The sequence below is a fragment of the Sus scrofa genome, chromosome 2 (assembly GCF_054392235.1).
Source record: "Sus scrofa isolate SSC_HxYL_T2T_F1_AM1 chromosome 2, Sscrofa_HxYL_maternal_Yorkshire_Landrace_v2.0, whole genome shotgun sequence".
Taxonomy (NCBI): domain Eukaryota; kingdom Metazoa; phylum Chordata; class Mammalia; order Artiodactyla; family Suidae; genus Sus; species Sus scrofa.
Genome location: NC_139384.1, coordinates 50,714,946 through 50,730,548, shown reverse-complemented (window position 1 = coordinate 50,730,548; position 15,603 = coordinate 50,714,946). Strand labels below are relative to the sequence as shown.

Here is a 15,603-nt window from a genome sequence, read left to right as displayed (position 1 = left end):
ACCTGGACCTGCTGTAGAAGCTATGGAAACAGTACAGACCCAGGCCCCACCTTCGTGTATACACACCCACGAAACCCACAGCTGTTAACTCGGGAACCACTTCAGCCACAGGAGCACCTCAAGTCCCATTGGATGTCCTGCAGGTGCTGAATTTACAGACACCCTGGTGGCTATGGCAGAAGTCCACAGATTGTGCACCCACAAGGATAGGTCTCAGATTTCAGCTCTCCTTCCTAAGTTGTGTGGCCCTTGGGGATTGGCTCTCATTTCAGCCTGGCACCACGTGTGGGCAACCTGCTGGTGTTTGGCGCTCTCCCAGAATTCATAGAGGTGGAGGGTGCCCCCTGTGAGCACGCTAAGAAAGAGGCTGCTATGGCAGGCCCCATCCCTCTCTTCTTGCCCTTTAGTAGTTGGGCTTTATTGGTGGAATCATGCCTGCTATGAGCATCCCTAGAGTGAGACTGCCCTACTCCTCCCTTTGTGCATCTGTTAACAATGGCACTAAGTTTCCAGGGCAAACCTGAGCTCTTTCTCCATAACTTCCCCTGGTTTTGGCCCATACCACACTCCAGCTCCTCAAACTGTCTCTCTGCATAGCCAGCCACAGTCCTCTCCCTGGATCTGTCTTCTGAAGCCCAAGTTTTAGCACCCACCTGTCATGCACACCATCAGGTGTTCATCTCAGACTAGGGATTGCAATGAGGTGACAGGGACTGTTTACATTGGTCTCTCTCTGTACTGCCTGCTGCAAACTGGCTGCTGCACTCTCCTCTGCGTCTCTGAAGCTTCCTTTCTGTCCTGGATGATCTGGCCAATGAAGGGGCTTTGCAGGGTGAGGGAGCCTTTCTGCTTTCACCATTCCCACCCAGGGGTGCATTTTCTATGTAGACTCCTTTTTTTTCCCTTTTGTCCTGGCTGGTTATTTAGTGATTTTTCTTGTAATTTTGGTTGTTTGAGATCTTCTACCAGTGTTCAGTAGGTATTCTATGAGACTTTTTCCACATGTAGGTATACTTTTGATGTATTTCTGGGAGGAGGTGAGAGCTCCATGTCCTTCTGTTCCGCCATGTTGATTGGTATCCCATACTCATCTACTTCTAAATTCAGTATTTAAAATAGGCTGAATAAAAACTTTATGATCAGATTTTTAAAAAAATGTTAACTAACTTTTTTTTTGTCTTTTCTAGGGCTGCACCTGCGACATATGGAGGTTCCCAGGCTAGGGGTCTAATCGGAGCCTAATCCATCGGCCTACCATCAGAGCCACAGCAATGTGGGATCTGAGCTGTGTCTGCGACCTACACCACAGCTCATGGCAATGCTGGGTCCTTAACCCACTGAGCGAGGCCAGGGATCGAACCCACAACCTCACGGTTCCTAGTCGGATTCATTAACCACTGAGCCATGACGGGAACTTGCTGAAAATGTTAACTTTTAAATGGGATAAGTCATCTGTTTTTTGATATTTAAATTATTGAATATTTAGCCAGTGAGAGCCTTTTCAACTGGTTCCTGTGTCCTCTTGACATGTTTTACCTTTGTTTGAGCATGTCCTTACTTTCTGGCAGTGTAGGACATTCCAAACTCTTCATATATTTTCCCAGCCCTAAAACTAACATCAGCCATTTCTTCAAAGACCTACAAACCCTTTTTGTGGAAAATGGTATTCAGAAACTAAGATCTGGGCACTAAATATGTTTTTTGCTACAGGGATGTTACTACTTCTAAGTTCTTTCAGTGGAAGGAGTTAGAAAATATGCATAGACATGTTTTTAAATGTGAAATCTGCTTTTATTTCTATATCTGTTTCTCTCTACATGTATGCATATGTATATACAGTGAAATCATTTGAAAGCCGTTAACAAACAGACAGAAAATTTTGAGGGATTTACAAGAAAAATATAGAAATTTATTTCATACTTATACATATATTTATACATGTCATAATATGTTTTTATGCACATTAATGTGTTTGTAACAGAACCATTGGAAACCCAATTTGCAGATAGTTTTGGTCATAAGTTTTTTATTTTATTTTTGTATTTTAAAAAATTGTGGTAAAATATACATAACAAAATTTACCATCAATGATTTTTTAGTGTACAGTTCAGAGGTATTAAGTACAGTGGTATGGTTGTGCTGCTCATACCATCATCCTGTCCACAGCTATCTTACAAAACTGTACCCATTAACAACAACTCTCTGTTCCTCTCCTCCCTTCCCCTTCCCAGTCTCTGCCAACCATCACTCTGTCTCTATGAATTTGACTACTCTAGGTACTGCATGTAAAGTGAAACATACAGTACTGTCCTTTTATTGCAGTGTTACTTCTTTTAGCATAATTTCCTCAAAGTTTATCCATCTGTCATGTGTGTCAGAATAATCTTTTTTTTTTTTTTTTTTTTTTGGTTGCACCTGTGGCATATGCAGGTTCCTGGGACAGGAATCAAATCTGAACTCTGAGCTGCAGCTGCAGTCTATGCCACAGCTGCATCAATGCTGGAACCATAACCCACTCTTTAGGGTCAGGGATCGAACTCATGCCACTGCAGAGGCAATGCCAGATCCTTAACCTGCTACACCACAGCAGGAACTCCCAGAATTGCCTTTTTAAAAGCTTAATACTATTCCTATGTGTGTGTGTTTATGTATGTGTGACATTTGTTTCCATTCCTCTATCAATGGATTCTTGGGCTGCTTCTGCCTTTTGTGAATGGTAAATGATGCTCTTATGAATATGGGTGTGTATATACCTATTGATGTTCTTGGTTTCACTTCTTTTGGTTGTATATATAGAAGTGAAATTGCCTGATCAGTAGGCAGTTTTAACACTCATGGAAGGTCCTCTCTTTGTAAAACTTGTAAATTGAAATGGTAAGTTTAATTTGATTTTGCAACATAGATAGTGGTATATAACAGGAGGTTATAGACTTGACTAAGATTCCATGATGTCTCACTTTTTTTTTTTTTTTTTTTTTTTTTCCAGGGCCACACCACATATGGAGGTTCCCAGGCTAGGGGTCTAATTGGATCTGTAGTCCCTGGCCTACACCATAGCCACAGCAATGCCAGATCCCAGCCGTGTCCGTAACCTACACACCAAAGTTCATGGCAATGCCATGAACCTGCGTCCTCATGGTTACTAGTCAGATTCTTTTCCACTGAACCACGACGGGAACTCCTGATGTCTTGCTTTTTATGAAAACAACTCAAATACCACATTGAGTCAATTCTAAGTTATTTTGTAGTCTAGAGTTTTGCATGTGTGTTAATCAGGGTAGTTCTCTTCTTATTACATAAAATAGTATTTATACACTATCATAGCATTTAATGCTCATATCTCACTTTGTTTTAATTTAATTTAATTTTAATTTTAATTTTAATTTTTTAGGGCCATACCTGCAGCATATGGAAGTTCCCAGACAACATGTAAAATCAGAGCTACCGTTGCCAGCCTACATCACAGCCACAGCAACACTGGATCCAAGCTGTGTCTGCAGCCTACACCACAGCTCACAGCAACTGAATCCGTAATCTGCTGAGTGGGGCCAAGGATTGAATCCCCATCCTCATGGATACTAGTCAGGTTTGTTACTGCTGAACCACAATGGGAGCTCCATATTTCACTTTTAATGTAAGGTATTTTCTTAGCATTTTTATTGTTTCTGTTTAGCGAATTTTCTTTAGCAATTCTTCTAGGGTAGATAGGTCTGTTAGCAACACATCTCTTAGTTTCCTTCATCTGAAAATGTCTCAATTTCCCCATCATTCCTGAAGAATTTTTTTTTTTTTTTTGCTTTTCAGGGCTGCACCCAAGCATGTGGAGGTTCCCAGACTAGAGGTCCAATCAGAGCTGTATCCGCTGGCCACACCACAGTATCACCACATCCGTGGTATGTCTGTGACCACACCACAGCTCATGGCAATACCAGATCCTTAACCCACTGAATGAGGCCAGGGATCAAACCTGCAACCTCATGGTTCCTAGTCAGATTCGTTTCCGCTGGGCCATGACAGGAACTCCCTGAAGGATATTTTTGCTGCATATGTAATTCTGAATTTTTTTCAGCACTTATAAAATATTGTACTTCTATAACCTCTGATGAGAAATACACTACATTTGAATTATTTTGTACTTATAGATGATATTTCTCTCCTGTTACTTTCAAAATCTTCCTCTTTGTCTTTAGCTTTCAAGGAGCTTGATTATGATGTATCTGTCTGTCTATATGGGTTTAACTCAGCTTCTTGAATATATAGTTTTATGTCTTTGCAAATTTGGTATGTTTTTAGCCATTACTACTTGGAGTACTTTTTCAAGTCCACCCTTTTACTCTTTTCTTTACAAGACTTGGGAGATACACATATTAGATCTTTCGTTATAGTCATACAGAGATTGATGTCTTTTTCTTTAAGTCTGTATTTTTTTCTTTATTGTTCAGATAAAGATTTCTGTTGTTCTTATCTTTAGGTCACTTGATTCTTGCCCCTGTTTTTTTTCATTCTGCTTTTGAGGTCACATAATGAGTTTTCATTTTAGTTACTGCATTTTAATCTGTTTCTTTACTGAGATTTTTCTGGAGGCACGTTGAGGGTAGGAAGTGCCTTGTTATAGCGAGGTTGAAGGTAGACATCTAGGCTTTTCTCTTGGGCTCTTATGATGGGGGTAGAGGTAGGCAATAGTTTTTTCTGTGATGTTTGGTTGGAGTAGTGTGACTAGTGTCTAATAAAAGTTTTCTGTTTTATGAGGCTGCTCCTTGCCAATCCTTCAGCTAAAGACAGTTTTTCCTTGGACTTTTTTAGTGTGTGCTCACTTAGACCAGGATGTTTTAGGAAAAAAGAAATCTGAGGAGTTACCCACCATGTCCTTTGTTTCTTGGATCCTGAGATCCCTAGCCCATCTGTTTCCTCTCCACCATTCTGTGTCTTCTAACCTTTGTTTTACACATGATGTTTTTAGTTGTATTTAGCAGGAGTAGGGAGAAATACATACACTCCCTCATGTCCCAGAAATGGAAGTCCCAGATAAAGAGTAGAATATTGTGTGTGGCTCTAAGGCTATAAGTGACCTTAATTCTTTTTTAAACTAAATGAATTTAAAATTCTTTTAATTTCTTTTTTGAGGCTTTCACCATTCCTTCTGCCCTCTGTTTTTCCAAAAGTAGAAAAATCCTAGAAGTCAAAGTTATTATCATAAGTGTTCTCTATTTGAGATGTCTTTAGTCCCTTCACCTCTTTTCTTATGTAGTATTTACTCTTTTTTTTTTTTTTTTTTTTTTTTTTTTGTATTTTGTAGGGCCGCACCTGTGGTATATGGAGGTTCCCAGGCTAGGGGTCTAATTGGAGCTGTAGCCGACAGCCTTTGCCACAGCCACAGCAATGTGGGATCTGAGCTGCATCTGTGACCTACACCACAGCTCACAGCAACACCGGATCCTTAACCCACTGAGCGAGGCCAGGGATCGAACCCACAACCTCATGGTTCCTAGTCGGATTCATTAACCACTGAGCCACGACGGGAGCTCCGCTTATGTAGTACATTTAAATAGTCTTACTTCCTGTGAATATGCTGCAACTTATTTATCCATTGAAGCACATTTGGGATGTTTATAGTTTTGTGCTATTTTGAACAATGATTCTATAAACATTTCTGTACATGGCTTTTGTTACTTGGGTCAACAGTTCCTCTAGGAGATGGTGGATAGATGAATTGCCAGATAAATAAATAGATTTTCTTAGTGCTGTGGTTGGTGGATTGTAGGATAAACATATTTTCAAATTTATGGGTAACACCAAACTTTTCCCAAAGGGTTATGTCAGTTTATGGTTCCACTAATAGTGAGTGAGAGTTCTTGGTTTGAAGTGTCTTTTCTGCTTACTAATAATACTGCACACTAAAAAACAAAATTTCTTTGTCATCTAATCATTCTTTTCTGAGACTCTCCTATTCCTGTCTTTGCCCATTTTTTCTATTGGGTTGTCTTTTTTTGTAACTGATTTATGGAGTTTATTATTTTTCTGGGTTACCAGTCCTTTGTTAGTTATATTTCTTATAAATGTCCCTTCACAAGTTATTGCTTATTGTTTCACCCTTTTAATTTTGTAAAGATCAAGAACTCTTTAATCACTTTTTGTTTTCTTTTTGTGTGTGTGTGATTTTTCTTTCCTTTCCTTTCCTTTTTTCTTTTTCTTTTTCTTTTAAATGGCCACGCCTGTGGCATATGGAAGTTCTCAGACCAGGGGTTGAATCCATGCTATAGCAGCAATCTAAGCCACTGCAGTGACATTGCCAGATCCTTTGCCTGCTGAGCCACAAGGGAACTCCAGTGTGTTTCTTAATTTTGTAATTATATGTGATTTTCCAAATTATTTTTATTGATATTTAATTTAATATTTAATTTATTGATATTCTAATTTATTTTTTTATTGATAGTGAAAGAAAGTATTCTATATGATACCATTCTTTTGAAATTTGTTGAGAGTGGCTTTATGATATAGCCCAGTAGCAGGTCAGTTTTTATGATGATTCTGCCTGTGCTTTAAAAATACATATTTGCAGAAGTTCCTGTTGTGACTCAGTGGTAATGAACCTGACTAGTATCCATGAGGATGCTGGTTGGATCCCTGGCCCTGCTCAGCAGTTTAAGGATCTGGTGTTTTCGTGGGCTGTAGTGTAGGTAGAAAATGTGGCTCAGATCTGGTGTTGCTGTGGCTATGGTGTAGGCTGGCAGCTGCAGGTCTGATTCCATCCATAGCCTGGGAACTTACATATGTTGCAGGTGCAACCCTAAAAAAGAAAAAAAAAAAAAACAAGAAAAAATTTTGTGATTTTGATTTTTATTATTAGATTCTTTTCTAGGAATTCTGTTTGGTCCTTTAAAAAGCCTGCTAATTGCTAACATCTACTTATGAATTCAGAGTTTTTTTTTTTTTTTTTTTAATTTCTGGAAGCATGTTGTTTCTTTTATATTGTGGCTGGTAATTTCCATATTGAAACTTTTACATGTGTCACCTGCTTCATTTTATTCTTTGCTTACTCTCGCTTACGGTGCCTTTATCCTTATGTATTTAGCGGGTTTTTTAAAATATAATTTCAAACTCTTCATTTGTCTTGTAATTATGAGAATAATTTTTATGAAAATTATTTGTGCTTTGGAATACAGATGGCTTCTTGCAAAAGAAAATTGTTATTGCTTCTGCCATGTACCTGTGAGTACTGCTATTCTAGAGCCATTTTCAAAGTAATTCTTAACTTGTGTTTTTTCACATCATTCAGATAGTGTGAATTGGGCCCGCAAATCAGCATGAGGGCCAGTCTGACTACACATTCTCAAGAATACCACCCCCACCCCATATTCCACTGCTGCTGCACTCCACACCAAGTTGTTTTTTTGTTTTGTTTTTTGTCTTTTTAGAGCTACACCCATAGCATATGGAGATTCCCAGGCTAGGAGTTGAATTGGAGCTACAGCTGCCGGCCTACGCCACAGCCACAACAACGTGGGATCCAAGCCACGTCTGCGACCTATACGTCTCCTCATGGCAATGCCGGAACCATGCAATGCCGGAACCTTAGCTCACTGAACTAAGCCAGGAAACAAACCCACATCCTCAATGGATACTAGTCAGGTTCATTACCACTGAGCCACGACGGGAACTCCCACTCCAAGGTTTAAAACAGGCAGTCTTCTTTTTTTTTTTTTTTTTTTTTTTTTGTCTTTTCTAGGGCCGCTCCTGCGGCATATGGAGGTTCCCAGGATAGGGGTCTAATCAGAGCTGTATCCACCGGCCTACACCAGAGCCACAGCAACACGGGATCTAAGCCACATCTGCGACCTACACCACAGCTCACGGCAATGCCAGATCCTTAACCCACTGAGCAAGGCCAGAGATGGAACCTGCAACCTCATGATTCCTAGTCAGTTTCCACTGTGCCATGACAGGAACTCCCAGGCAGTCCTCCTTTAGTCTCTAGAAAAAGAGATGTGGAAGAATAGTAGCATAGGCAAATGTCTTATTTTTAAATTAAACTTTTCATTTTGAGATAATTGTAGATTCACCTATAGTTGTGAGAATTAAAGAGAAATATCATGTACTCTACTCAGTTTCTCTTAATGGTAGTATCATATAAACTAAAGTACAGTGTAACATCAAGGTGTTGGCATTGGAGTTCCTGCTGTGGTACAGTGGGTTAAGAGTCCTATTGCAGTAGCTTGGGTGGCTACAGAGGCACGGGTTTGATCCCTGACCTGGTGCAGTGGGTTAAGGATCTGGTGTTGCCATGGCTGTTGCATGGATTGCAGCTGTCACTTAGATTCAGTCCCTGGCCTAGGTACTTTCCTATGCTGCAGGTGCAGGGGGAAAAAAGATGTTGGCACTGTACAGTCAAGATACAGAACGTTTTTCATTTTCACAAGGATCTCTCTTTTGGGGGGGGGTGCTTTGTAGGGCCACATGTGCGGCGTATGAAGGGTACTAGTCAAGGGGTTGAATCAGATCTACAGCAGCTGGCTTACGCCACAGCCACGCCAGATCTGAGCCATGTCTGCGACTTACACCACAGCTCACAGCAACGCTGTATCCTTAACCCATTGAGTGAGGCCAGGGATCAAACCCAAAACTTCGTGGTTCCTACATGGTTCCTAGTCAGATTTGTTTCCACTGCAGCAACAAGGGGAACTCCAAGGATCTCTCATTTTGCCCTTTTATTACCACACTGACTTGCTTCCCACTCCCAGCCCCTCTTTAATCCCTAGCAATCGTTAATCTCTTTTACATTTCTATACTCACTTAAAAAATGTTCTTTGAAAAAGGAGTCTTGGGAGTTCCTCTTGTGGTGCAGCAGAAATGAATCCAACTAATATCCATGAAATGAATCGAACTAATATCCATGAGGATGCAGGTTCAATCCCTGGCCTCGCTCACTGGGTTGTGGATCCGGCGTTACTGTGAGCTGTGGTGTAGGTCTCAGATGTGGCTCAGATCCTTCATTGCTGAGGCTGTGGCAGCTGTAGCTCCTATTTCACCCCTAGCCTGGGAACTTCCATGTGCTATAGGTGTGGTGTCTAAAAAGACCAAAAAAAAAAAAAAAAAAAGGAGTCTTACTGTATGCAACCTTTGGATTTGGCTTTTTATACTTAATATATAAAATTTTTGTAGGTACATTCAGATATTACATATATCAATAGTTTATTCCTGTTATTAATGTCCATGGTATGGATATACCAGTTTTTTTAACCCAGTTAGCTGTTAAAGGACATCTGGATTATTAGCAGTTTTTGGATATTATGAATAGAGCTGTTATAAATTTCATGTATGGACTTTTGTGTGAACATAATTCTTCATTTCTCTGTGATAATGTTGAAGAATGTAGTTGCTGGGTTGTATGGTAGTTGCATATTTAGTTTTTTCAGAAATTTTCATATGGTTTTCTAGAATAGCTGTACCATTTTTACATTCCCAGCAGGAAAGTATGAGAGATCCAGTTTTTTGGCATCCTTGCCAGCATTTGGTGTTGCCACTATTTTTAATTTTAGCCATTCTGATAGATGTGTGGTAGTATCTCATTGTGGTTTAATTTGTATTTGTCTAATGGCTGTCTTTTCATGTGCTGATTTGCCATCTGTTCATGTCCTTCATTGAAATGTTTCTAATGATTTTTGCTTATGTTTGCTTTTTATTGTTACGTTTTCAGAGTTCTTTATAGTATAGTATAGATACTAGTCCTTTGTCGATTATGTGGTTTGAAATATTTTCTCCCGTTTAGTAACTTGTCTTTTCATTCCTGACAGAGTCTTTGCAAAGTAGACATTTTCAATTTTGTTGAACAGTTTTTCCTTTTGTAAATCGTGCCTTTTGGAGTTCCAAAAGGAAATGAATCCAACTAGGAACCATGAGGTTTTGGGTTCGATCTCTGGCCTCGCTCAGTGGGTTAAGTATCTGGCATTGCCGTGAGCTGTGGTGGTAGGTTGCAGATGTGGCTCGGATCTGGCGTTGCTGTCGCTCTGACGTAGGCCAGCAGAAACAGCTCCAATTAGAGCCTGGGAACCTCTGTATGCCGCAGGTGCGGCCCTATAAAGGACAAGACAAGACACCATCAAACTCCTGGAAGAGAACAGAGGCAAAACGTTCTCTGACATCAACCTCATGAATATTTTCTCAGGTCATTCCCCAAGGCAACAGAAATAAGAGCAAAAATAAACCAATGGGACCTAATGAAACTGACAAGCTTTTGCACAGCAAGAAGAAAACAAAAAGACAACTTACAGAATGGGAGAAAATAGTTTCAAATGGTGCAACAGACAAGGGCTTAATCTCTAGAATATACAACCAACTTATACAGCTCAATAGCAAAAAAGCCAACAACCCAATGGAAAAATGGGCAAAAGACCTGAATAGACATTTCTCCAAGGAAGATGTACAGATGGCCAACAAGTACATGAAACAATGCTCATCATCTTTGATTATTAGAGAAATGCAAATCAAAACTACCATGAGATACCACCTCACACCAGTCAGAATGGCCATCATTAATTAAGTCCACAAATAACAAGTCCTAGAGGGATTGTGGAGAAAAGGGGACCCTCCTGCACTGTTGGTGGGAATATAAGCTGGTACAGCCACTATGGAGAACAGTATGGAGGTACCTTAGAAATCTATACATAGAACTACCATATGACCCAGCAGTCCCACTCTTGGGCATACATCTGGACAAAACTCTCCTTAAAAAAGACACATGCACCCTCATGTTCATTGCAGCTCTATTCACAATAGTCAAGACATGGAATCAACCAAAATGTCCATCGACAGATGATTGGATTAGGAAGATGTGGTATATGTACACAATGGAATACTACTCAGCCATAAAAAAGAACAACATAATGCCGTTTGCAGCAACATGGATGGAACTAGAGACTCTCGTACTGAGTGAAATCAGTCAGAAAGAGAAAGACAAATACCATATGATATCACTTATAACTGGAATCTAATATATAGCATAAATGAATGTTTCTACAGAAAAGAAAATCATAGACTTGGAGAATATACTTGTGACTGCCCAGGGGGAGAGGGAGGGAATGGGAGGAATCGGGAGCTTGGGGTTAACAGATGCAAACTATTGCTCTTGGAATGGAGTAGCAGTGAGATCCTGCTATGTAGCATTGAGAACTGTGTCTAGATACTTCGCAACACAACAATGGGAGGAAAAAGTATGTATACATGTATATGTAACTTGGTTCCCATGCTATATAGCAGGAAAAAATAAATGAATAAATAAATGAAAAAAAAATCATTTGGGCATATCCGTGTTGAATCTCTACCTTGTTCCATTGATCTCTGTGTTGTCCCTCTACCAATACCGTGTAGTCTTGATTACTGTCACTGTCTAGTAATTCCTAAAACTGAGTAGACTGATTCCTCTCACTTTATCTTTTTAGCTAGTTTGGTTCCTTTGCCTTTTCATATACATTTTGGAATAATCTTGTCTGTATTTTCAAAACACCATGCTGGGCTTTTGATTGGACTTGTTTTAAAACTTGTATTTTTAGGGAGTTCCCTCGTGGCTCAGTGGTTAAGGATTTGGCATTGTCACTGCTATGACTTTGGTTACAGCTATAGTGGTAAGGGTTTGATCTCTGGCCCTGGGAAATTCCATGTGTCATGAGTATGGCCAAAACAAACAGAAGCAAATCTGTATTTTTTTAAACTTGTATTTTTACTTGGAAAGAACTGATACCTTTACTATTTTGAGTCTTCCAGTGTGAAAATACATTATATCTCACCACTTATTTAGATCTTCTGTTATCCTGTATGAGCATAGAATACATAAATTATATGATTTCACTTCCTCTAAATTTGAAATTTGTTTTATGTCCTGGAATATGGCCTGTCTTGGAATATGTTCCAAATGCATCTGAAGAGAATGCATATGCTATTCTTTTTGGTGGGAATGTTTTACAAATGGTGATTAGATACTGTTAGTTGATGGTACTTTTTTTTTTTTTTTCTGTGATCTTGCTCATTTTCTGTGTAGTTGTTATAGCAGTTGTAGAGAGAGAGGTATTAGAGTCTCCTAATAATTGTAGATTTATTTAATTCTTTGAGTTATAGAAATTTTGGCTTCACATATTTTGCAGCTCTGTTTGGTTCAATCACATTTAGGATTGCTGTGCCTTCTTAATGGATGGACCTTTTTATCATTATAACTATCTTTGATAGTTTTCTTAGTTCTGAGGTCACTTTAACTAATATTAATTAAAAAAAATTTTTTTTTGGCCCCAGCCATGGCATGTGGAAGCTCCCAGGCCAGGGATTGAATCTGTGTTGCAATTGTGACCCACATCATACCTGTGGCAATTCTGGCTCCTTAACCTGCTGTGCCGCAAGGGAACTTCCTAACTAATATAAATGTTTTAAATTAGCTTTTTTTTGACTGATGATTTCATGGAATGTTTTCCCCTCCTTTACTTTCATAGTAAGTATCTTATGTGAAATATATCTTATATGTAAATTTAAGATATTTCATGTGTATCATATATTTGACATAATATGTATTATTTATGTGTGTATATCTTTGTATGTGTAGGTGTGTGTTTCTTAGAGACAGCATATAGTTTTTTTGTTTTGTTTTGTTTTAGGGCCACACCTGCAGCATATGGAAGTTCCCAGGCTAGGGATTGAATCAGAACTATAGCTGCCAGCCTATACCATGGCCACAGCCAGGTTTGATCTGTGTCTGTGATCAACACTACAGCTTACCGCAACACCAGATCCTTAGCCCACTCAGCAAGGCCAGGGATTGAACCTGCATCTTCATGGATACTAGTTGGATTTGTTACCACTGCACCACCATAGGTTTGAGACATCATATAGTTTTAATTTACTCTCCCAAATCTTTTAATTGGTGTAATTAGGTCATTTATATTTAACGTAATGTTAGAACATATGTCTGCCATTTTATTTTCTGTTTATTTTTTGGTTTTCATTTTTCTCTTGTCTTACTTTCCTGTGTGTTATTTCCGTATTTGAAAAAATTCAGTTATTTTTTTATAATTTATAATTATAAAATTTATTTTTTATAATTTATAATTACCCATAGTGATTTTGATTATATCCTTTTATAATAGCTTTTTTAGTGGTTCCTCTGTTTATTTATATCAGTTTATCATAGTCTACTGGTGTCATTATTTTACCAGTTTAATTGAAGTGAAGAAACATTACCTCCTTCTGTGTATCATTAACCACTCCTATTTGCAATTGTATTAAATATTTCCTCTACATGTATTTATAACCACATTAAGCAGTCTCTTCATTTTAATTTCAATAGTCAAACATTTAATAAAAACTCAAGAGGAGACGAAAAGTGTATTTAGCCATATTTTGCTGTGTTATTTTTTCTTCCCTGGTGTTCTAAAATTCCCTTTTATCATTTCCTTTTTGTTTAGAGAATTTCCTATAGCTGTTTCTCTAGGGTATTTCTCTTGGAGACAGATTCTTTTAGTTTACCTTTATCTGAGCATGTCTTAAATTCTGCTTGGTTACTAAAGTAATTTCTGGGTCTTTTTTTTTTTTTTTTTTTTTTTGCATGTGTGTGTGTGCACGCACTCGTGCGTGTGTGCTTTTTAGGGCTGCACCTATGGCATGTGGAAGTTCCCAGGCTAGGGGTCAGATGGGAACTACAGCTGCTGGCCTACACCACCACAACAGCAACTTCAGATCCCCAACCCACTGAGAGAGGCCAGTGGTCGAACCCATATCCTCATGGATACAGCAACACAAGGTCCGAGTTGCATCTGCAGCTGTACCACAGCCCACAGCAATGTTGGATCCTTAACCCAGTGAGCGAGGCCAAGGATCAAACCCGAAACCTCATGGTTACTAGTTGGATTCGTTTCCACTGAGACACTCTGGGAACTCCCCTTGTTTTGTTTTGTTTTGTTTTGTTTTGTTTTGTTTTGCTTTTTAGGACTGCACCCTTGGCATATGGAAGTTCCTAGGCTAGGGGTCGAATCAGAACTATAGCTGCCAGCCTACGCCACAGCCACAGCAATATGGGATGGGAGCCGCATCTGTGACCTACACCACAGTTCATGGTAGTGTCAGATCCCTGACCCACTGAGTGAGGCCAGAAAACCTGCATCCTCATGGATACTAGTTGGATTCATTTCCGATGTGCCACAACAGGAGCTCCTCTGGATCATTCTTGAAGGGCATTTTTTTGATTGTAGGATTCTAAGTTAACAGTGATTTTCTGTGAGCACCTGAAAAAATCTTAAGCAACTTCCTTCTGGTCTTCTTGGTGTCTGATAAGAAAGTTGTCCTACTTTATAGTCTCTCTGTGTGTGTTTGTGTGTGTGTGAGAGAGAGCGATTTTTTTCCCCCCACTTTATCTCATTTTTGATAGTTTCTATTGCTGTGTCTTCAAATGCTTTTAATCTTTTTTGGGGGAGAGTCATTTTAAAGTTTTATTGAACTATAGTTGACTTACAACATTGTGATAATTTCTGCTGTACAGCAAAGTGATTCAGTTATACATGTACACAATATTCATTCTCTTTCATTTTCTTTTCCCACATAGATTGTTACAGAATATTGGGTAGAGTTCTCTGTGCTATATACAGCAGGTGCTTTTAGTCTTTTGTTCAGTGGTACCTAATCTGTTAATACTGTCCAGTGTACATTTCATTGCAGACATTATACTTTTCATCTCTAAAAATTTCAGTTGAAGCTTTCATGTATCTTTCATGTTTTCCCTTTATAGACTTTTCTGTACCTTCTTGAAATAATAGAATATTGACTTTTTGTATTCTTGTCTACTAATTCTATCATCTGTATCATATCTGGGTCAGTTTTGATTGTTTGATTTTTTTCCCTAGTTATGGGTCTTCATTTCCAATTTTTATGCATGCCTTTTTATTTTGGATTGGTTGCCAGACACTGAGTTTTACATTGCTGGGTGCTGAATATTTTTTATTTTCATAGATATTCTTGAGCTTTGTTCACTCATAAAGCTATTTTACTTGTAAACATTTTGATCCTTTTGAGACTTGCTTTTAAAAAGTTTTGTGAAATGGGACCAGGATAGCCTTTACACTAGGCCTAATTTGGTCCCACTACTGAGACAGTACTTCTCTGAATACTTTTACCTGATGCCTGTGTACTATGAAATTTTTTTTTCTCACTCTAGCTGGTGAGCTCCAGGGATTCTTTCCTGTGATTCTTTCCACTGCCTCAGGTAGTTTCACATGTATATGCAGATGAGCTGAGCACTCGAGGAGGAACACTGCAGAACTCTGGAGCGTGCCATTTGCACAGCTTTCTTCTCTTTAGTATTCTGCATGGTAAATTCTAGCTGAATTGACCCACTTGCACTTTCAACCTCATCTCTTCAACTCGTGGAGATTGCTGAACTCTAGCTAGATTTTCTCTCCCTGCACTGCAGCCTGGAAGGTAGCTTATTTTGTTTATATTTTCACAGGGATCACTGTCTTGTGTTGCCTGTTGTTTAGTAGTATTTCAAAACTATTGTTTCATGTATTTTGTCCTTTTTTTTTTTTTTCCTAGTTTATGTGGGGAGGGTAAACCCAGTCTGCTATTTCATCTTGC

General features: G+C 39.0%; 1 protein-coding gene across 10 annotated transcripts in view; it reads left to right on the top strand.

The window, feature by feature from the left end:
- The window catches only part of USP47 (ubiquitin specific peptidase 47), a 131,657-nt gene that overhangs the window by 26,415 nt on the left and 89,639 nt on the right, over window positions 1–15,603 (top strand). For 3 of the 10 annotated variants that reach the window (XM_085012015.1, XM_085012014.1, XM_085012012.1), the window contains exon 2: window positions 3,392–3,586. The exons of the other annotated variants lie outside the window; for them this stretch is intronic. In XM_085012015.1, coding sequence (XP_084868141.1) covers window positions 3,572–3,586 — 15 coding nt within the window. In that variant the 5' untranslated portion in view covers window positions 3,392–3,571. The remainder of the gene's footprint in view (window positions 1–3,391; window positions 3,587–15,603) is intronic. 10 annotated transcript variants of the gene reach the window in all.